At 38.9% G+C, this 25,004-nt stretch overlaps 1 protein-coding gene across 1 annotated transcript in view; it reads right to left on the reverse strand.

The window, feature by feature from the left end:
• LOC126088338 (neural-cadherin-like) overlaps positions 1 to 25,004 on the reverse strand; it is a 296,369-nt gene that overhangs the window by 179,513 nt on the left and 91,852 nt on the right. Inside the window, exons 9-10 of the mRNA XM_049906473.1 lie at positions 367 to 535; positions 79 to 285 (exon numbers count right to left, since the gene is read on the reverse strand). Of these exons, the coding sequence (XP_049762430.1) occupies positions 79 to 285; positions 367 to 535 (376 nt within the window). The remainder of the gene's footprint in view (positions 1 to 78; positions 286 to 366; positions 536 to 25,004) is intronic.

The raw sequence follows: 25,004 nt of genomic DNA on the forward strand, positions 1-25,004 counted from the left end.
ATAAATAACTGAAAAATTACTTTCCAGGAAACAAAGAAGCATAAATTTGCTGTCCACATAAAAAAGTAGTACCAATACCTCATTCCTATGCATTGCAATTAAACCATTCAGAACAAAGGATTTATACTTTTTTGAGCCATTAACTGTAAATCTGACATCAGTAATTAGTGGACTTCTTGAATGAAGCTGAACACTGTAAACAATAATGGTTTCTCTGTGAATGTTTAAAAGTTCAGCTACTTTGTCCCGTAGTTTGCTTAATTTGCTGGCTGTGTGAGTGTTTGTCTGAAATATCACATACAAATATGTCAATATACTTTGGACATAAAGGAATATAAGAATAAAAAATAAGATAAATGAGCTCACTCTATCACTCCAAGTCCTGATGAAATCTTCATCTGACACTCCTGCTATTCGAACTGAAGCAGAAGATTCAACATTTTCCTCTGAAATATTCTGCACTGTTATGGTAACATTAGCTTGGATGTCAGCTTGGTTATGCTTGTGATCATAAACTCTGAATTTCAGTTTATACCTGTAAAACAATTTAAAAAAAAAAAAAAAAGCTTCATTATCAAAATACAGCCACTTTCTCTTTTTTTACTGCAACATATTTATTTATAATAGGGAAGCTAATATTAAGTTAAGTAATACTGGAAACTCCTGGATGGTGCAATATGTAAAATAAGGGAAAGGCAACCACTCACCTATGGTGGACTGATGTGTGGAGTATGGGAACACATAAGAGGAGACGCAATGCATGCTATCTTTTGAGGACATGCTCTTCTGCTAGTAAAAGTACAAACATTAGCATATACAACTGTGCGGACACCAAAACATGCACTCCAGTGGCTGTGGCAAGAATAACCATGGCTGTGGGAATGCATGTTTAGGCCTCTGTGTGGTTTCATGTGTGAATGTGTGTACCTTTACAAGAAAAAAGGGTAAGAGCTCCAAAGCTAGTGTGAATACTTTTTTCTGTTACATGTTTTGATATTACACTCATCAGTGCACAATAGGTTGAAGTGTTTTACTTATTCCTGACACATAACTGAGCCATAATGAAGTGTTCTGTCTTAGTGGTTATGAGCGAAAATGTGTACTGGACAGGGATTTGAACCAAGGATCTCCTGATTATTAGGCAGGTGTGCTAAGCACTGCACCATCTGGGACACAGCATTATCACATCTGTATGGACTATCTCGGCATGCTTCACGGCTCATCCACATTTTCACCATGCGCAGATGGCACAGTGGTTACTGCATAAATAACTCTGACCTCCTGTGGGAATCTCTAAGTAGCAAACAGGAGTAAAAGGACAGTGACAGCGGATAGGTGGCACTCCATGGGAATGCGGATCGGCTATGAAGCGTACCGAGATAGCCCAGTAAGCAGGAGATCCTGGATTTGAATCTCAGTCTGGTACTCATTTTTGCTAGTCACTGCTGATTCCACTTAATGTCCCACTGCAACTGATAACAGTGATCCCCCTTCAATTTACATGTAGTGTTTCACAGCTGCAGGATCTGCATTGTGTCTATTCTTTCAAAGGAACAGACACCATGCATTCAAAAAACAGTGCCCGAATAACTGAGATTGTTTCGAAGCTGCAGACTACTTCACTACTACTTCTTATTCCATGCTGGGTGAAATGTTACCTTAATATTTGATCTCTACTAAATGACACCACTCCTTCTTGTAAATTATTCATGTACTGAACCTTTTGTTACAATACAAACCACATCACATACAGTTCATTTACAGAATTTGATTGGGCAAAGTTTGGCTATACAGTCAGTCTATCTCTGTACAGATCTGTCAAATGACTGCTGCATTCATTTATTGTGATATCACCGTGACTGTCACGATCTTCATTGAACCACAGGCTGGAGTGAATTTTCTAGCCTTCTTGCCAGTAATACGCCAACAGTAGCCTGTCATTTTCAGCCACTGTTTTGCCACTTCCACTGCACAAAGCAATGCGTCTTCCAGGTTGCAAGTGAGGAACCTTACCAGACACAAAATTTTTGCCTGTATTGGGAAGAAATATAACTCTGGACTTAGCTCAAATTAAAACTGGATTTTTAATATGTTTAAAGACACTATATAGATCTTATTGTATCTGGATTTCAGGATTTTTATGTGAATGTTGTAGAGGATAGAGACTTTACACTTTAAAAAATGGAAAATCCAGGATGGAATGTACCAATATTATGAAAGGGAAAGTTGCTACTTACCATACAGTAGAGAGGCTGAATCGCAGATTGGCACAACAAGAAGACAGTCACAAATCAACTTTCAGCCAGTATGGCCTCCATCAAAAACAGACAAAAGACACACACACACACACACACACACAAACACAACTCTCACACACCTGACTGCAGTCTCTGGCTACTGATCCCACACTGCAAGCAGCACCGGTGCATGATGGGAGTGGTAATCGTTTGGGGTAAGGAGGAGGTTGGGATGGGGAGGGGGAGGGATGTAAGATATGGATGGGGCCAGGGAAGTGCTTCTGGTGAGCACTGCTGGGATGAGATGGAAAGAGGGTAGGGCAGTTAGGTGCAGTTGGGAGGATTGATGGAGGGAAGGGGAAAGTTGGGGGGGGGGGGGGGGCGGGTAGCAGAAAAGGAGCAAAATGAGAAGATTGGGTGGGATGGTGGAATGAGGGTTGTGTAGTGCTGGTATCGAAACAAGGAAGGGGCTAGATGGGTGATGGCAATGACTAACTCTCCTTTTCTGGAAAACTACAGCTGTAATTTTTCCTGAGGGCATACAGCTCTACTGTGTGGTTAGATGGTGATGGTGCCCTCTTGGGCAAAATACTCTGGATGCAAAATAGTCCCCCATGAGGAACTCATCATCAGGAGAAACAAATCTGGAATTCTACAGACCTGAGTATGTAATGTTAGATCCCTTAATCAGGCAGTTAGGTAAAAAAAATTTAAAAAGAGGAAATGACTAGGTTAAAGTTAGATATAGTTCGAATCAGTAATGTACAGTGGCAGGAGGAACAGGTGAATCCAAGGTTATAAATATAAAATCAAATATGGGCAACGCAGGAGTATGTTTAATAATGAATATAAAAATAGGAATGCCGGTAAGCCACAATGACAATATTGTGAAAGCATTATTGTAGCCGACTCCTACCACAGTAGTACAAGTTTTTATGCCAACTAGCTCCACAGATGAAGAGATGGAAGAAGTGTAGGATCAGTTAAAAGAAATTATTCAGATACTTAAGGGAGACCACTATTTAATAGAAGTGGGGAACTGGAATTCTATAGGAGGAAAAGGAAGAGAAGGAAAAATAGTAGGTAAATATGGATTGGGGGAAAGGAATGAAAGAGGGAGCTGTCTGGTATAGTTCTGCACTGAACACAATTTAATCAATGATAACACTTAGTTGAAGCATCATGAAAGAAGGCATGTGGAAGACACCTGGAGACACCGGAAGGTTTCAGATTGATTGTATAATGGTAAGACAGAGATTTTTGAACCAGATTTTAAATTGTGAAACATTTCTAGAGTCAGATGTAGGTTCTGACCCAATTTTTTGGTTATGGAAAAAAGGTAGGAAAATAAGGAGCTGAAACCTGGATAAGTTGAAAGAACCATAGACTGTAGAAAGATTCAGATGGAGCTTCAGGCAACAATTGACAAGAGCAGGGGAAAGGAATGCAGTGGAAGACAAATGGGTGGCTATGAGAGATGAAATAGAGCAGAGGATTAAGTAAGTAAAAAGACAAGGCCTTGTAGAGATCCTTGGATAACATAGGAGATATTGAATTAATAGACGAAAGAAGAAAATATAAAAATGCAGTAAATAAAACAGACAAAAGGGAATACAAACACCTGGAAAAGCATTAATAGGAAGTGCAAAATGGAGCCCTGAAAGACCAAAGTTGAAACAAGGCTCCACGAGTAGACAGCTTTCCAACAGAACTACTGATGGTGTTGGAGAACCAGCCATAACAAAACATTTCCACCTGGTGGGCAAGATGTACGAGATAGGGGACATACCCTCAGACTTCAAGAAGAACATAATCATTCCAGTGCCAAAGAAAGCAGGTGCTGACAGGTGTGAATATTACAAATTTATCATTTTAATAAGTCACAGTTGCAAAATACTAACAGATGAATGGAAAAACTAGTAGAAGCCAACCTCTGGGAAGATCAGTCTAGATTCTGCAGAAATGTAGGAACATGCAAGGCAGTACTGACCCTGCAACCTTCCTTAGAAGACAGATTAAAGAAAGGAAAACCTATGTTTATAGCATTTGTAGACTTAAAGAAAGATTTTGACAGTGATGATTGGAATACTTCTTTGTAATTCCAAAGTCAGCAGCTGTAAAATTGAAGGAGAAAAATGCTATTTACAACTTGTACAGAAACCACACAAAAGAGTCAAGGTGTGTGAAAGGGATGAAGTGGTTGAGAAAGGAGTGGGACAGGGTTATAGCCTACCCCTATGTTATTCAATCTGTATATTGATCAAGCAGTAAAGGAACCAAAGAAAAATTTTGAGTAGGAATTAAACACCAGAGATAAGAAATAAAACCTCTGATGAAATCAACAAGAGCAAAACAAGGATAATGGAATGTAGTCAAATTAAATCAGGTGATGCTGAGGGAATCAGATTTGGAAACAAGACACTTAAAGTAGGTGATCAGTTATACTATATGGGTAGCAAAATAACTGATGATGGCCAAAGTAGAGAGGGTATAAAATATAGACTGGGAATGGCAAGAAAAGTATTTCTTAAGAAAAGAAGTTTGTTAACATGGAATATAGATAGAAATAAGTGTTAGGAAGTCTTTTCTGAAGGTATTCTTCTGTAGTGCAGCCATGTATGGAAGTGAAACGTGAATGATAAACAGTTCAGACAAGGAGAGAATAGAAGCTTTTGAAATGTTGTGCTACAGAAGAATTCTGAAGACTAAATGGGTAGATCTCATAACTAAGGAGGTACCAAACAGAAATGGGGAAAAAAGAAATTTGTGACACAACCTGACTCGAAGAAGGGATTGTTTGATAGGACACATTCTGAAACATCAAGGGATCACCAACACTGAAAGGAAGTGTGGAGGGTGAAAATCATAGAGGGAGACCAAAAGATGAATACAGTAAGCAGACTCAGAAGGATGTAGGTCACAGTAGTAGCTTGCACAGAATAGAGTAGCATGGAGATCTGCATGAAATCAGTCTCTGGACTGAAGACTACAACAGTTCAGCTCTAGAACATTTTACCAATAGACAACCCCTGCTCCCAGTCTCTCACTATTACAAAATCTGGCATCCCAATCTCCAGGTAACTTCAACAGCTCAATCCTAGTCCAGGATACCTATGACATAAACTGCTAGAGCAAACCACTTCTTCATACATTTGCACCCTCTACAGCAACATTTTGCTTCCTGACCAAAACAAACACCCCATGGCTTGATGACTTCACACAACACAATACAGTGCAGTGCAACTATGTCATGGGTGAAAGCATTCGGGTGGTATCCTACCTGGCTGTAATCAAGACTTTCAAGTCATTATCAATCAGCCTATAAGCACAATGGGATAGATAAGAAATCTACTCACCAAGTGGCAGCAAGAGATGCTCATAGAAGAAGGTTATAATTAAACAATGTTTCAGAGCCAGTGGCTCCTTCTTCTGGCGGAAGGGTTGAAGGGGAAAGAAGAGGGGGTGAAGGAAAAGGGCTGGAGAGGTTTAGGAAAAGGGGTCAGTCACAAAAGTCATCCAGAACATTCGGTCAGGGGAGACTTATCAGAAAGAATGACAAGAAAAGAATCATTGTTGGGGACTGCACTGGATGAGATTCGAAAACCTGAGAGTTTAAAGGTGGAAGACAGGGTAATATGTGAGACAGATTTACTGCCTACACTTTTTGCATAAGTTGATAAGAATGAAACTTTAAGAGGGTTGTATGTAACAGGGGGGGGGGGGGGGGGGGGAGACAGCGAAAAGTAGACAGGTTGGAAATTAAAATAGAGTGAAGAAATGAGTAATTACTGTTAAGAAATGCTGAGATGGAAATAATTAACACATATTAAGGCCAGGAGGGTGGCGAGAACCAAGGACATGTTGCAGCACTAGTTCCCACTTGCAGAGTTCTGAGAAACTGGTGTCTGGAGGAAGAATCCAGATGGTGCTTATGGTAAAACAGGCACCAAGATCATGGCTGTCATGTTGTCAGCTTGCTCTGCAACAGGATATTGTGAGTCAATGGAACACACCCTCTGCCTATGCCCATTCATAACTAGGTGGTAACCATGCCGATGTAAAAGGATGAACAGTGTTTACATAACAGCGGGTTTCTTCATTACAATGAAGTTTACCATACGGTAATTTTTTTAATTGAAATTAGGTGGATTAAGTTAACTGAAATTAAGATGATGTATTTCTTACAGCTTAACATGTTAGTTGCTTAATACAGAGGATGAGTGAACAGTGAGGTCATTTGTCAAGGTTCGGTCGAACATTTCTGCTGTGTTCCGTATGGAGTTGCGAGATGCATCAGTGTGACTGCCCGAAGTACTGAATCCCATATTTGCACTCAATACTGTAAATGACTGCTGTGTACAGTCCTTGGATGAGCCAAGCATGTCCTTAATTTTCCGGGTTGCATGGAGAATGGTATTTATTTGATGTTTGCCAATTATTTTCATGATCATGCCTGTTGGCAGCCCTGCACATCACAGGAATGGCACACATTTAGCTTGTTCTGGTTTCTCCTCCCTCCTCTTATCTGCCTTTAAGGCACATCTTATTTCTATCTCATTGTAACACATTTTTACTGAAAGTTTCCTGCAGATGGTGTAACTCATTTAGCAAACTCTACCTGTTGCAGATGGCCCTGGCTCTTTTATATACTATAGTGGTTGGTATCAAGCTCTGTTGAGATGGATGATGGTAACTCCAAGCATTAAGGTAAATGTCCATGTGCATATCCTTACCATAGTCCAAGTCTCCCATTTTGGAGTCTAAATTTCTCTCGATCAAAATTTCCAAGAAGGGTAGGTGTACATTCTCTTCGAACTGCACAGTGAACTTGATCCTGCTGTGAATGCCACTGAGATGAAATAGAAACTGCTGTAGGTGTTCTGTGCTGTTTGGCCACACCACAAATGTGCCATCTATGTATCTGTAGAATGCTTTGATTTTAAGCAAGCAGTATTTAGTGCTACATCTTCGAACTGTTCCAGGTATGAATTACCCACATGCAGAGCCAAAGGGTACCCATGAGAATCCTGTATATTTCCTCACAGAATTTCACACATTTGAAATAAGTGATGGTTAGAACATGTTGAAAGACTCAGACTGTGTCATTATCGAAATGTTTGTCCAGAGATAAGGAATCTTCCAGTGCTATATGGGCGAAAAGTGTTGCGGCCTCAAGGCTGACATGTAGGACCTTCTTGTCCAAGTGTAATCCTTGGAATACCATCACTTTGCACAGGACACCGGTGGAAGATTCCTTAGCTTGACTAAAGGTAAACTTTGATTAGGGCACAGTCAAACTCTCTCAACATATACTAACCACCTGTGATTTCAAATGTGGTGTGAAATTCTATGAGCAATTAGATGGGGTTGCCAGCTGCAGTCCAGTATCAGTATAGTAGGTAGCTCAACATAGTCATTTTGTCTGTAGTATTACTGAGTAGATGGCTGAGGTTCTTGCCTGCAAAATATTGTTCTAGTTGCTGCATTTGTTCATTTAGTAGACAGTGTTACTCTGGCTGTCTTCTTATGAAGTTTCTATGGGCTGATATGTGAATACTGAGATTTCTGTTCACTTGTTCTGGATATGTGTCTGTTTGTATGCAACTGGTGTGTAATAAGATTAGTAATTGAAAATATTTTATCTGCTGTTCAAATATTCTGGATGTTCCCTAATATGACGGTATTACAGAGGGTGACTCACAGACAGGCACAACAAAAAAACTGCTAAACATGTGAGCTTTTTGCCCAAAGGTCTCCATCTAAAGTAGACAACACATGCACATTTATGCAAGTACAACTCACACACAAAATGACCACTGTATCTAGTCACTGAGGTCAGACTGCAAGCAACTGCACATGGTGGTAGATGCAAGTTGGGTGGTGTGGGTCAGGAGACTGCTGGGGCAATGATAACAGAGTAAGGGTGATTGAGGTATGGGTGGCAGACAGTAATGTGCTGCTTGTGGGAGCATGCAGGGCAAGCTGGAGACAAGGTAGGAGAGATAGGTGCAGTCATGAGGCTAGAAATGGAGGGGGGAGGGGTTGGAGTGGAAAAGGAGAGAAGTAGAGGAGGGACAAGAAGACTAATGGGTGCAATGGCGGAATACAAGGCTGTGCTGTTCAGGAGTGGCTACAGGCAAGGGGATGGGTGGGTGTTCCTGTAATATTGGTATGTCAAAAGAAATAAAACTCAGTCCCAACAGTAGCAGCACCACAACCAATCATGTAATTAAAAATAAGCTCAAAATTTTTCACCAAAATATTCAAAGCCTGCTCTGTAAGTTAGACCAATTCATTATAAATATTGATGAACCAACAGGTGCAAATTGTGCTCATATTCTCTGTCTGACAGAACACCATGCACTTTTGGCATCAAAATGCTCAATATTCCAAACTATGTATTAGCTACCTCAGTTTGTAGAAAGCATACGTGCAAAGGTGGGGCAGCTATTTATGTGAAAAACAGCCTGTCCTTTAATACAATAGATGTAGAGAAATAATGTGTAGAGAAAGACTTTGAGGCATGTGGTACAGAAATAGTAGAAGCTAACAAGAAACTGGTAATTGTAGCAGTCTGGTAATTTTAAATTATTCATGAAACAATTAGATTCTGTGCTATTGTATCTCACAATGAAAAATAGGAACATTATAGTGACTGGAGATTTTAATACCGATCTGGTAATTTTAAAGTATTCATGAAACAATTAGATTCTGTGCTATTGTATCTCACAAGGAAAAATAGGAACATTATAGTGACTGGAGATTTTAATACAGATTTCCTAGAAAGCTCATCTTCCAAGACAGAGTTTGCAAATTTAATGCATACCTACAATCTTGTCTCCACTGTCAGTTTTCCCACAAGAACTACTGCCAATTCCAGCACTCTAATAGACAATATCTTTGTAGATATGAGTAGAACTCATCACATCAAAGTTGAAAAAGTCATAAATGGTCTCTCTGATCATGATGGGCAAATACTCACAATTGACAACTTAAATACAAATACTAGTGTACAGTGGAAAACCATTAGAAACATGAATGAGGAAAATATCCAAAACTTCAAATTATGCACTCGGGAGACTGACTGGAGGTTTGAAAGTGTCTTTCCAAAAATGATCTGTAGACTACAGAACAGGCAATCAAGCAAAAAACCATGGCTCACCAAGGGCATAAAAATATCATGCCAGAGAAAAAGAGAACTGTATATAATATCCACATAATCCAATAATTCCCCCCAGATGAACTATTATAGGACATACTGTAAAATCTTAACTAAAGTCATTAAAAAATCTAAAAGTATGCGCATACAATCTGAAATTAACTGTTCAAATAATAAAATCAGAACGATTTGGAATGTAATAAAGAGGGAAACAGGTACTACACCATCGGACAATGTAAAAACTGCTGTCCTAAAAATTAATGATTTGGAAATAACTGATAGTAAATAGATAGCAGACACATTTAATGACCACTTTCTAACTGTCACTTCTCAAATAGGTTGCAGTGATGACCTAAGGGAAGCTCCCACAATGTTTTAATGATATAAATGTAACACCCACAACTGTTAATGAAATAAAAAAAATTATTCACTCATTGAAATGTAAAGGATCTTCAGGTATAGATAACATCTCTAGTAAACTGTTGAAAGCTTGCAGCAGTGATGTGAGTGTAGCACTTGCTCCTATTTGCAACACGTCTCTTTATGAGGGAGTTGTTCCAGAGAGAATGAAATATACCATTGTGAGACCCCTTTTCAAATATGGCAATTCTACAGATGTCAAAAATTATTGTCCTGTCTCTCTCTTAACAACATTTTCAAAGGTTCTTGAAAAGGCAGTGTATAACAGGACTGTGGCACATCTTGATAAACTTAATATTATTAACCACAGACAGTTTGGTTTTCAAAAAGGGGTTTCCACAGAGTGTGCCATATATTCACTCACAAATGATGTCTTGGAGTCTATTAATAGTAAGAAGTCACCAGCTGGTGTTTTCTGTGATCTTTCCAAGGCTTCTGATTGTGTAAACCACAAGATACTCTTGGAGAAGGCCTATCATCACAGAATCCAAGGGCCTATAGGTAACTGGCTAAAATCATATCTTGAAGACAGGAAACAAAAGGTGGTTCTAAATGGCTGCAACAAAGGATCTTCTAATGTAGTGAATTCTGAATGGCGCAATATTCAGCATGGAGTTCCCCAGGGATCTGTCCTTGGACCCTTGCTGTTTTTAATATATGTTAATGATTTACCCCTGTCCATTAGTAAAAATTGTGAATTCACAATGTTTGCTGATGATAAAAGCATTGTAGTAGATGGTAAGTCTACTGCTGATCTGGAGACTGATGTTAATGATATACTCAGAGAAGTTACAGCTCAGTTTTCAATTAATTCTCTTTCAGTTAATATTAAAAAAACTAATGTTATACAGTTCCACACAAGAAATAAAATTCTAGAAAATATGGTAATTGCTCATGACAACCAGGAACTAGAACAGGTGCACTCCACTAAATTTCTGGGGGCTCACACCGACAGTCAGTCAGACAGCTCAACTGGGAACAGCATGTGTCCCTTACTCTAAAAAGGCTTTCATCAGCAACTTTTGCTCTAAGAATCATTACTCATCTTGGAGACTCAACATTTTAAAATCAGCTTACTTTGGATACTTTCACTCATTAATGAGTTACGTTATAATCTTCTGGGGTAACTCACCAGCCTGAAAAAAAATCTTAACTGCTCAGAAGAGAGCAGTCAGAATCATGTGTGGGGTTCCTCCACGAACCTCACGTAGAAAATTTTCACACAGTTACTGACCACAACATGTCAGTACATATACTCTCTGATGAATGTAGTGAATAAAGATTATGCTCAGTATGAAACAAACTGTTCGTACCATAACTACAATACTAGAGGTAAAGATGATCTAGATGTCGAACTAAAAAATTTATCACTTGTACAGAAGGGAGTAAAGTATGCTGCTATAAAGACTTTTAATGCATTGCCTAATTATATTAAATGTACAAGAGAAAATGAAATGCTGTTCAAAGGTACGTTAAAAAAATACCTGCTTGACCATCCACTGTACTCCTTAGATGAATTCTTTTCCAGAAGTAATGCACTCCCTTAATAGTAGATGTATTTAGTCTCTTAGTTATCAGATGGACGATACAATATTATGTTAACGTTATAATGTTAATGTTATAGAGTGAATTGCTATACTAGTTAAATGACAGCTTGTAAATGAGAAAAAGTGATACTTATTAATATCTACATCATTGTATTATATTACTATTCTGTTGCATTCACTGTATTTGTACAACTTTATTGACACGTTCCACATCCAGGTGAATCACTCGCATGTACAGATCTATGGAATATGCATACCAAATAAAATAAAATAAAAAAAGAAGAACAGGGACTAATGAAGGTTGAGGCCAGAGGGGTCACAGGAATGTAGGATATATTGGAGGAAGAGTTGTCACCCGCACAATTTAGAAAATTTGGTATTGATAGGAAGGATCCAGATGGAACATGCCTGAAATGAAGAACGTTGTTTTGAGCAGCATGCTCAGCAACTGGATGGTCCAGCTGTCTCTTGGCCACAGTTCGTCTGTGACCATTCAAGTGGACAATCAGCTTGTTGGTTCTCATACCACCACAGAAAACAGGACAGTGACCACACTTTAGTTCGTAGAGCACATGACTGCTCCCCCAGGTAGCCCTGCCTTTGATGGAGTAAGTGATGCTTGTGACCAGAGTGGAAAAGGTGGTGGTAGGAGGATATAAGTAGGGTAGTGGGTAGGATATCACTCATTTGTGCCCAGACAGTAGGACTTTGGAAGATGGTAAGAGCATTCCACCCGTGACTCAATAACATCCTGGCCTGGAGCAACTGTATCACAGTCCCTGCCAAGGTTCTGACTACCTCTCATTGTGCCCTGAAATGGGAAGCATCCTACCCACTACACTTCCCAGCTGAGCAACAGCAGCATTCTGCCACTTACCATAGAATCATAGTGGATAGGAATTGGTAAGTTTCATTAGCGTATGTAATGTAAATGTAAAATGAACTGTTCCATATCATTTTCGATAATCATATAAATGATCCATGAAATGTGAAACTAACTAACTATTAATTATTCATGGCATCATTTATTTATTTATGTCTGTGTACCATTCTGTACAATGGTACTGGAGAAGTTTACATGTGAAATGATAGTTAAATCAAGGCCTTAAGCTGTTGACAGGCATTGATATACATCAACGGGGACTGTTGAAAATGTGTGCCCCGACTGGGAGTCGAACGCGGGATCTCCTGCATACATGGAAGATGCTCTATCCATCTGAGCCACCAAGGGCACAGAGGATAGACTGCAGGGACTTATCCCTTGCACTCTCTCCATGAGACCCACATTCCCAGCTTAAAGTCCACACACTACATTCGTAGTGCCCCTGCCCATTACACTCATTACTCACAGCAGACAATCTTACCAAGCCCGTTACAGTTCTGGCAAAAGAAGGTCAATGGCCGGTTAGCCTTAACTATATGAAGATGGTATCTGTTCTTTTGGACATGTCCAAAAGAACAGACACCATTGGTGACTGTGCAGGTACCTAGAATGAAGGTAGGAGCAATAGGACAGGTAGATGGGTGCAGAAGAAGCATAGGCCTAACAAGAATTTTGCGGAGCTTTGGAGGTTGATGGAAAGATATTCTAGGTTTGATGGGTAAAATCTCAGACAGAACAGATCTTATTTCAGGGCATGATTTTGGGAAGTTGTGGCCTTGTCAGAGAAGCTGCTTAATACATTCCAGATCAGGATACTACTGAGTGGCCAGTGCTGTGCTCTGAAGCTGTTTTTTGGAGGGATCAGCAGTGCCATGACTTGATATGATGGCTTGGAAAATCTGCTTTTGAACTAGGTCAATACGTCGAGTGAAGGCTTAGGTGAGAATGGTGGTGTATTGCAGTGAAGAGTCTGCATCTGAACAAATACAGCAATGGCATTCGAGACAAATGTATTTGTTTGGATGCAGACTTTTTACAGCAATACACACCACATCCAATCCTGGTACTGCTTATCCCTCCAAAAAACAACTTCAGAGCACACCACTGGTCACTCAATATTATCCTGGTCTGGAATGTATCAATTAACAACTTTCACAAGGCCATGTCTTCCTAAAATCATGCCCAGAAAAGAGATCTGTTCTGTCTGAGATTTTAACTACCACACCTCACCCTCCACTCCAAATATCCACAATATTCTTGTCAGGCCCTATGCCCCTTCTGCAATATTTCCCTACTCTACAGCTCCTACCCCTGGGGCTGTCCACATTGCAAGATTTGCCCTATGCACCCTCCTACCATTATCTATACCAACCCTGTAATTGACAAAATGTGTACTACCAAAGGGAGAACCTCCTGTGAAATCAGCACGACTGCTACCAAATTATCAGTTAGGATGAATGGGCATAGGCAGAGGGTACATACTAGCAACACACAATATCATTTTGCAGAGCATGCTCTATTACATAACACTTGTGACCTCGGTACCTGTTTCAGCACATACGCCATCTGTATTCTTCACCCAGACACCTGTTTTTTCAACACTCCACAAGTGGGAACTAGTGCTACAACATGTCCTTGGTTCTTGCAGCCCACCTGGCTTTCATTTACATTAATTTCTTCTGTCTCAGCATTTCTTCACAGTAACTATTCATTTATCCACTTCGCTTTAGTTTTCTTCGTCTTTCATTTTCTAACCTGTCTGTTTTTGACATCATTCTCCCACCTTTGTTATGTACAAAGCACTTAGCTTTTCATTCTTACTAACTTATACATGATGTTTCAGCAGTGATATCTGTCTTACATATTACCATGTCTTCCATCTTTAAGCTCTCAAGTTTCTAAATCTTGTCCGGTTCAGTCCCCAACAATGAGTCTTTCCTTCCCATCCCACACAGTAAATCTGCCCTGACCTGTGGTTCTGGGTGAATTTTCCGAATTTTACCCCTTTTCATTGACCTCTCCAGTTCTTTTCCTTCACCCTCTTTCCTGTCCCCTTCAACCATTGTGCTGGAAGAATGAGCCACTGGCTGCAAAATTTTGCCTAATTATAACCTACTTTTATGTGCATGTCCTGCCGCCACTTGGTGAGTATATTTTTTATCTATCCTATTATATTAACCTGTTATATTGACCTATAAGCACAGATAGAATAAAAATATAATGAAAATGATAGATGCTACTTACCGTGTAGTGGAGATGTTGAGTCTCAGATGTTGTTGTTGTTGTGGTCTTCAGTCCTGAGACTGGTTTGATGCAGCTCTCCATGCTACTCTATCCTGTGCAAGCTTCATCATCTCCCAGTACCTACTGCAGCCTACATCCTTCTGAATCTGCTTAGTGTATTCATCTCTTGTTCTCCCTATACATTTTTTACCCTCCACGCTGCCCTCCAATACTAAATTGGTGATCTCTCGATGCGATCTCTCAGAACATGTCCTACCAACCGATCCCTTCTTCTAGTCAAGTTGTGCCACAAACTCTTCTTCTCCCCAATTCTGTTCAAAACCTCCTCATTAGTTATGTGATCTACCCATCTAATCTTCAGCATTCTTTTGTAGCACCACATTTCGAAAGCTTCTATTCTCTTCTTGTCTAAACTATTTATTGTCCACGTTTCACTTCCATACATGGCTACACTCCATACCAATACTTTCAGATAGGCATAACAAAAACATAGGTGTAACAAAAAGGCCTTTGCCTTGTTGGTCAAAAACTTATGTTGTGACAGTCTTTTTGTTATGACTATCTGTGACTCAGCATCTCCACTATACGGTGAGTAGCAACTTTCCTGTTTATAATATTGTTACATTCCATCCTGGATTTTATTAGAAAGATAAAAACATGTATATAGAAAAAGCATAGAATAGAAATTCCAGGTGGCAGTGATATCAACCTGTCATTGGTTAGAGCGTAGTACTTACATTCAGATGATATCTATGCAACAGGTTACAGCAGATGTAACATGCAAGTCAGTTCCACAGTCCTCAAGTGGAGCCACTTATAAACACTAGCATGATCTGTATTGAACAGGGACAGAATATTTATAATGCATGTGGGAAAACTATGAACAATATAACTTAAGTATATACTGAACAACAAACCACTGAAAATATGCATCACTTCATGTAACAACATCAAACTTATTCCTGTGTTATGTGGACATACTATGAAAATAAGTTTGATCTTTGTAAGTTTGCTTCCACATCTTCCAACTCAAACATTTTGAAATTTCATTACCAGAATGAAGATTGTAGTCCCAGATTGGCATTGGGAGTGGTGCAACAGAGGATGTGCACCAATTGAATTTTAGTAAACGTAATTTGCATAGCATGATTTGTTAGATTTGTTGATTTCAGAAAGATCAAAACTCCTGATGTATATGAATTATTACTTCCCTATTGTCACCTATGGTGGAGAAACATGAACAATGAAAGAAAGGGACTGGAGCAGACTGCAAGCAGGGGAAATGAAATTTCTCAGAGCAGTTAAGGGAAAAACAAGAATGGACAGAGTAAGGAATGTAGAGATTAGAAAGGACCTCAAACAAGAAAGTATGAGAGAAGAAATTGAAAGAAAGAGATTAAGATGGTACGGGCATGTTAAGAGGATGCATGGGCAGAGACTCCCCAAAATTATGGAAGAACTAAAGATGGATGGGAAATGACCTAGAGGGCGCCCAAGAACACGGTGGGAAATGGGAGTGAGAATATCTGTTGAAAGGAGAGGTGTGACCTGGCAGCAAGTGGAGGAAGAAAAGTGGTGGGAGGACCGAGCCAAATGGAGAGGACTCGTCAGCACCCAGACCCGGCAGTAGCTGGAGCGGGATTCGGATATAGATAGATAGATAGATAGATAGATTTGTTAGTCACTCTGTGTTGTATGATTGATTTAAAACAAATGCAGACTTCTTTTCTAAATGACTGCAGGTTCCACAGACACAATAGGTAAGAATGAAAAGTGCAAATTAGTAGTGAAATCATGCCAATGGTGAATTGCAGCCACATCAAAGTGTTATGTCTTCCCTGCTAGAAATGCTGAAAAATAAGACTCATAATACAACAAATAATGATAATGAACATACAAACGGGAGGATTTATAATAAAATAGCACATAAGTAACTAAAAATAAGTTAGTATATTGTGAAATAACTACAACTAGAACACATGACGCTTACATTATGGAGGTTGAAAGCAGAAAGACAAGTGCTTACAGACAGGTTTTTCCTAGATGCTCTCTAAATAACTTTAAGTCTATAGCTTCTTTTATTGCACAGATCATGCACATACGAACCTCAACTCTTTGGCCCCTTTCTTTACATAAATCTTTACATTAAATATAGTTTTTTAGAAAAGGATACTACAGCACCCCCTGAATAACTATGATAAAATTCACTGCTCAGTCATGAGCAGTCATCCAATCTTTGTACATTGAAACATTGGAAAGAAAAGTTAATATGTAGATTCCTTTTTCTTGCCTGATAAAAACAGTGGTTCTGTTCGGTTATGGTGAAGTTCTTGGTACACTCGACCTTTATCAGTGGGACATAAGAGCAACACGATGCTCTGAGGGTGGGCGTTGATTTTGAACAATTGTTGAGTTGTGCACACGAAACAATGCTGACTGCAATTTCATCAGAGGAGCAACATCAGACACGGACTGTGACATTAGACTTGGATGGTAACAGCAGACGCAGCTGCGTGATATCACCAGGCTGGCTGGTTTGATCTCCTGGAAATGCTTGCGGCGCGTGCACACATTGTTGTCTTCCAGGTTGTCCACCCCACTGTTCGCAAGCATACTCACAGAAAAGCCAAGGCTTAGTGTTTGTGCAATGGCGTTAAGTCCCTTGAAAGGGTGCACTTCTAAGGTGCATTCAGAATTAAAACACACAGAGAAACACACATACATTATAAAAATATCTTGGATTCATTCCTTTACAATAGTTGATAGCATAGGTTTATAACAAAAACGTTTCATTTTTTCTCATATTCTGTCAATAGGAAATACTTGGACATCATTCACAGCATTGGAATAACATGACTTCATGGAAATACAGACAAAGCTGAAAGTTTGTTCTCTGTTTGGATAGTAGATTGCTTATCTATAACATTAAAAATTATTGTAAAAAGAAAGATGTACCAAACAAAAGCGCTGGCAGGTCGATAGACACACAAACAAACACAAACATACACACAAAATTCTAGCTTTCGCAACCAACGGTTGCCTCGTCAGGAAAGAGGGAAGGAGAGGGAAAGACAAAAGGATATGGGTTTTAAGGGAAAGGGTAAGGAGTCATTCCAATCCTGGGAGCGGAAAGACTTACCTTAGGAGGAAAAAAGGACAGGTATACACTCGCACACACACACACATATCCATCCGCATATACACAGACACAAGCAGACATATCCTTTTGTCTTTCCCTCTCCTTCCCTCTTTCCTGACGAGGCAACCGTTGGTTGCGAAAGCTAGAATTTTGTGTGTATGTTTGTGTTTGTTTGTGTGTCTATCGACCTGCCAGCGCTTTTGTTTGGTAAGTCTCATCATCTTTCTTTTTACATATATTTTTACATATATTTTTCCCACGTGGAATGTTTCCCTCTATTATATCCATATCATTAAAAATTATTGAGTTAATATGAATATTAACATGTCCACAAGTTAGTTTTCTTGCACATGTATTAATGAGTATATTTAAATGGTCAATAACATCCACCGCACAGAATTCCGCCGACAATTACATTTGGCCACTGGTGCACCATGGCTTAGTTCAAGCAGACCACTGGACGTGGCACACAGTGTTTATATGATGTGGAACTTTTTCAGTGAGGATTGGTGCTGGAGATGCATTTTGAGTTTCTGTGCATGTGACTCCAACAACACCCTTTTGGTAGCATACCCTTTTGAAGGAAAAGGCTTCAATTTGTTCCCAAGATAAGTGTATATCTTATATTCGGCAGGAATGATATTCATTTGTCCTAATGTCTATTTAGCATTCCACTAAGGATCAAGATTTCACGTGTTGCAGTAATTTTTATGTCCCCTACACACAGTGGTCACTGTTTATCAGATGCACACCACTAGTTTGTTCTTCACTATGTTATTTCTTATTTACTGTGGGTTTTTACATTTACAGATTTTTCTTGACCAAGTCATTCTACCTGCTAATGTTATTCTGATTACCAGACACAAATTTTTACAAAGTTCATTTAACATATTTTGAGATTTTTAAAATATGGTTCAAAAATCTGAATTGAAAATTCATAAATCATGAAATTAATACTTCAAGTAATTACATACACTTAAAAGTCAGGTTAGAGAAAGGTCAGTAAAACACTTCACTGCTTACAGTATGTAAGTGCAAAATACCAAAATACACCTACTAGAAATGATTCAATTACAAAACAAACAATTGCTTATTAAAAACAGAGCAGAGACTTGAACCTCTACAATTTTCACATCAGCAGCACGCTACCATTCGTGTTGCTAAGCCATATGTTGTGTGAGTATACTATTGGTGTTTACTTTGTGAATAGGGCACAGTACATTACATACAGGAGTGTGACTGTGTTGTGTTTACGTGATATGTGATAAATAGTGCAGTGCACCTGTATGGCTGTTTTCATTTCTTGGCAGGGTGTCATTCTCTGGCATTTTACTATATTCACAGTTGTTTATTAGTTCACAACAATCCTTTACTTTCTTCAGAAAATACCTGTCACAGCATTAAAATGTGTTAAGCATGTAAAGCATTCAGCATTGTGTAAGTCTATCACACACTTTTGCACACACCTTATGCAGGTGAAAATACTTGACATTATAACAAATGCAGAAAATCATAGATAAAAGTGAGTTGGTGTTACTGCATGTCTTCTTCTAATTGTACACAAACAGATAAATATAATACCAGCTAGTGTAGACCTCATACCACTGGTTTATAGATATGTTGAAAATTTGATGCTTATTCTAAAGCAAAATCTGGAATCTTGAGGTTTGATGTTCTTAGTTCATTCAGCACTCAGTACAACAAATATTCTTGCAGTAAGTACTTGCCCTACATATTGTCTGCTCACTGGTTTTGTGTACATTGAAACTTCTTCAGGGTACAAATCTTTAATTCTATTGGATTTGTGTCGATGAAGGAATGTGTATGTCGGGAGTGCCAAAGATGGTGGACTTTGTGAAACCATAATAGCAGACATTTCAAAGCTCATGTCGAGATTAATAACAGCTAGAGGAATCATGATACCTTAAAAATAAAGATGTACATTACCGTTATTCGCACGACGATTATGATGGTGTAATCAATATCTTTATTAGTTTAAAGTTTAGTATCTGACTGTAAATTATATAAATAACACCCAGCAATGAATTTCCAAAACCAAAACAGTTCATGCGATTTTGTTGATCACTGTGTCTTTAGAAAGCTATTAGTGTAAACCTAAACTGGTATGAATTACAGGCAAGTAACTTGAATAGTACATGACTTATTGGAGGTCAAAGTGGCTGATTACTATTAATTGTGTGAGGCCAAAGTACTCCACAGTGACATGAAAAAATGTTAGGAGCATGCTTATAAATATATTTATTCGTCTATGTCTTTGTTTATATCCGATAAATACTATTCATGAAGAAATTGGTCAAATATTTACTGTGTTTTATTGTGTAATCTTTTATCCTTTTTTAACTGTGTTTTCACCATACATGTAGCAATTGAACTTTTTGAATGCCCACACAATTGTAGTGTTTCTAATTCCGTTGCTTCATAAGAATGCTCACATTCAGAAAGTGTTCTGCTAGCAAAGCTGATCACTTTTACTTCATACATATCCTGTCCTTAATCAGTTTGAAACAGACATGAGCCCAAACCTGTGTTTCAAGCATCTGTAGTGACACAAAAGCTTTGCTCACATTAGGGTGACACAAGATATCTGAACTAATTAATACTTGTTTACTGTGTCAAAGTCATTGGTGCTTTCTCGTTTCCAAAGCCATAAAGTGTTCTTCTTAAGTAAACTTAGTAATGCTGTGCTGTTCAATAATTGGTCAGGAATGAAATGTTTCAAGAAATGAGCAGAGTCCAAGGAATGCTTTTAACTGCTTCTTGGTGTCTGGATATGGGAAATTCTTGATTGTGCTAATTTTATCAGGATCTAGCCCTATCCCTTGTGAGGATATTATATGTCCTAGAAATCTGACCTTCTCTCTTGCAGTCCTAGAAATCTGATCTCTTTTGCAAACTTAGATTTTTGTAAATTTGCTGTTACTCCTGTTTGTGAAAATTTTTCTAGTGGTCTTTTTAGAATATGTAAATGTTCCTCCCAAGTAACTGTTGCTTTGAGAATGTTATCAACTTACATGTTACACTTTCTAACAGTTCTGGACGTAGTACTGTGTCTGAAGCTGTGACAAATACTCCAGAACTAACATTAAGTCTGAAAGCTAGCACACAAAACTGGTAACTTCTGCCACCAAAAGTAAAGGCCATACGCTTCCTAGATTCTGGAGTTAATTGAACCTGCCAGTGTGAACTTTTTTAAATTAATATTTGTAAGGAATTTGACACCGTGGAATTTTTGTAATTGCTCATCAAGGTTTCATGTCTTGTGCATATATTTAAAATTGTTTTGTTTATAAGTTGTGTGTCCAGTGTGAAATGAGTGTTTCCATAGGGCTTCGTTTCTGCTAACAATGGATTACAATAGTGTAACATAGATGGTTCAGTTATTTTCCATTCTAGCATTTGCTTGATTTCATCTCTCACTGCTGCTCACTTTGACCAGAGGATCATTAGGTGTTCCAGCAAAACATGTCAAGGGCTGAACTTCCATACTGTACACATATGTTTTAACAATGCCTGGTTTTCATGTAAATACCAGTACATATTGTAGTAGTAAATCATATAACTTACATTGTGGTTCTTGTGTAATTGCTGCAGATTCACCTATTAGTTCCTTTAAATCTGATATTTCACCCTTTGTTATGGGGATGGCTAGTGCCATGGTTGTCATCAGTGCCTAAAAATTGTATACAATAGCTCTGTCAATATTTTCCATGATTTGACTTTCATCTGCCCTGAATTACTTCAATATTGCTGCAACTGTGTGTTAATAAACATTTTCCTAAGAACCAATAAATTATTGTGTCTTTCTCTCTCACAAAATCTATGCCTATTAGGCAACCAGTAACTAAATGATCAATGACTAGAAATGGGCATTCTGCTGCTCCATCACCCACTTCAACTGTCACAAAAAAACTGCATCTGCATCCTAGCCCCATGTGACTTAAAGCCAACTGAACTCACGATTCAGCATTTTTGGACAGGAAAGTATAGGAGAGGGCCTAGTTTCCTCATCCTCTAATGCAAACTGTAATTACACTTTCTTTAGCCTGGTGTAGTGTAGTGTAGCAACTCGATGTGACATGGACTCATAACTGTGAAAGTGCTGCCGGCGCAGAATGTTGTGCACAAACTGATGTCTTGATTATGTCTCATAAATGTTCAATGGAATTCAAGTCGTGCAAACTGGGTTGCCAAATCATTCACTCAAACTGTCCAGTATGTTCCTCAAACCAATTGGCCTGGTGACATGACATCATTGTTTGGGAACACGAAGTTCATGAATGGCTGCAAATGGTCTCCAAGCAGGCAACTAGGGCCCATGGCTTCGAGAGGTTGGACTCACACTCGAACCCTACCGTCAGCTCCTTTTTTTTGTTGTCAGTCTTCTGACTAGTTTGCCACAGCCTCTATAGCTCCCTATAGTACCATGGAAGTTAATCCCTGATGTCTAAACAGATGTCCTACCATCCTGTCACTTCTTCTTCTCAGTGTTTCCACATATTCCTTTCCCTGCCAATTCTGCGAAGAACCTCCCTCATTCCTTACTTTATTGGTTCACCTAATTTGCAATATTCAATAGCATCACATCCCAAATGCTTCAATTCTCTTCTATTCTGGTTTTCCCACAGTCTATCTCATACAATACTGTGCTCCAGATGTATATTCTCAGAAACTTCTTCCTCAAATTAAGGCCTATGCTTGATACTAGTAGACTCCTCATGGCCAAGAAGGTTCTTTTTGTCAGTGCTAGTCCCCTTTGCCATCCTCCTTTCTCCATCCATCATTGGTTATTTTGAGCCCAGGTAGTAGAATCCCTTAACTTCATCTACTTTGTGAGCACCAAAAGTGGTGTTATGTTTCTCACTGATTTCATTTCTGCTATTTCTCGTTACTTTTGTCTTTCTTTGATGTACTCTCAATCCATATTCGGTACTCATTAGTCAGTTCATCCCATTCAGCACATTCTGTAATTCTTCTTTACTTTCACTCATGATAGCAATGTCATCAGCTAATCAAATCATTGATATCCTTCCACCCTGAATTTCAATCCCACTCCTGACCCTTCTTTTAAGTCCATCATTGCTTCTTTGATGTACAGATTGAACAGTAGGGGTGAAAGACTATGTCCTTGTCTTACACCCTCTTTAATCTGAACACTTCATTCTTGGCCATCCACTCTTATTATTCCCTCTTGGCTCTAGTACGTATTGTATATTACTGTTCTCTCCCTATAGCTTACCGCTATTTTTTTTTTTTTTTTTCAGAATTTCGATCACCTTGCACCATTTTACAATGGCAAACACTTTTTGCAGGTTGACAAATTCTATGAACATGTCTTGATTTTTCTTTTGTCTTGTTTCCATTATCAACTGCAAAATCATAACTGCCTCTCTGGTGCCTTTACCTTCCCTAAAGCCGAACTGGTCATCATCCAACACATCCTAAATTTTCTTTTCTGTTCTTCTGTATATTATCCTCATCAGAAACTTTGATGCATGAGCTGATAAGTTGATTGTGTGATAATTCTCACACTTGTCAGCTCTTGTAGTCTTCGGAATTATGTGGATGATATTTTTCTGAAAGTCAGATGGTATGTCACAAGACTCATGTTTCTACACACCAACGAGAAAAGTTATTTTGTTGCCTCTTCCCCAGTGAATTTACAAATTCTGGTGGAGTGTTATCCATCCCTTCTGCCTTATTTGATATTAAGTCCTCCAAAGCCCTCTTAAGTTCTGATTCTAATACTGGATAACCTATGTCTTCTAAATTGACTCCTGTTTTTTCTCCTGTCACATCAGACAAATCTTACCCCTGATAAAGACCTTCAATGTACTCTTTCTGCATATCCACTCTCTCCTCTGTATTTAACAGTGGAAATCCGCTTTGCACTCTTAAAGTTACCATCGTTGCTTTTAATTTCACTGAAGGTTGATTTGGCTTTCTTACAAGCTGAGTCAGTCCTTCTGATCATTTCTTTTATGATTTCTTCACATTTTCCATGCAGCCAGTCCAGTTCCTCCTGACTATCAGATTTTCATATCCCTTTACATGCTATATTAACCCTTCAATGTTCTTGCACACTTTCTCTATCTCTTCATCTTCAGTTTGCCACATCGCCATGTATATTTGAACTATCATTCTTGGTGTTGGTTTGCTGTTGATTGTGATAAGAACAACCCTATCACTGTTCACAGTAACACACTCTCTGCCTTACCTTCCAATTCATAACTCTCAGCCCTACCTTCCTATTTATAATGACTCCTACTCCCGTTATACCATTTACTGCTGCTGTTGATATAACCCTACACTCATCCACCAGAAATTCTTGTCTTCTTTCCATTTTACTTCGCTGACCCCTAATACATCTAAACTGAGCCTTTACATTTCCCTTTTTAGATTTTCTAGTTCCCCTACCACATTCAAGCTTCTGACATTCCACATCCTGACTCATAGAACATTATCCTTTCTTTGGTTATTCAGTCCTTTTCTCATGGTCACCTCCCCTCAGCAGTCCTCTCCTGGTGGACTATTCTCGAACCTTTTGCCAATGGAGAGATCATCATGACATTTTTCAGTTACAGGCCTCGTGGATACACATTATGTGTCTTTAATGCAGTGGTTTCCATTGCCTTCTGCTTCTTAAAACCATTCATCATTGCTGATTCTTCCACCTTTAGGGGCATTTTCCCACTCCAAGGACAAGAGAGTGTCTTGAACTTCTGTCCTTTCCTCCGCCCTCTTTGACATGGCCATTGATTGACTGAGGGTGACTTATGCTGGAAGTCGTTTGCTGCCAATGCTCATTATTAATCAAAATTTAAGTGTTGGTGGGTTTCTAACCCAGGACCAAGGATATTTTCATTACTAATCAAAAATGCTGCTTCCAGACCATGGGTGCATCAATTCTTACCCACTGAAATTGGGACTCTTACTGTCCAGGCCACAGTTTTTCAGCCCATTAATGCCAAATTCCACTCCACTGTCCTAATGAATACATTTGTCATCCATACCACATTGATTTCTGTGGCTATTTCATGTAATGTTGCTTGTCTGTCAGCACTGACAACTCTACACAAACACTGCTGCTCTCGGTCATTAAGTGAAGGGCACTGGCCATTGCATTGCCCATGTTGAGAGGTAATGCCTGAAATTTTGTATTCTTGGCACACTCTTGTCATATCAGAATTTTGAATTCCTAAATGATGACATAACAGAACGTCCCATGTGTCTAGCTCCAACTACCATTCTGCATTCAAAGTCTTAATTTCAATCATGTGGCCTTAATCACACCGGATACCTTTCCACATAAATCACATGAGTACAGATGACAGCTCTGCCAATGTACTGCCCTTTC

This window comes from Schistocerca cancellata, chromosome 6 (genome assembly GCF_023864275.1).
Source record: "Schistocerca cancellata isolate TAMUIC-IGC-003103 chromosome 6, iqSchCanc2.1, whole genome shotgun sequence".
Classification (NCBI taxonomy): domain Eukaryota; kingdom Metazoa; phylum Arthropoda; class Insecta; order Orthoptera; family Acrididae; genus Schistocerca; species Schistocerca cancellata.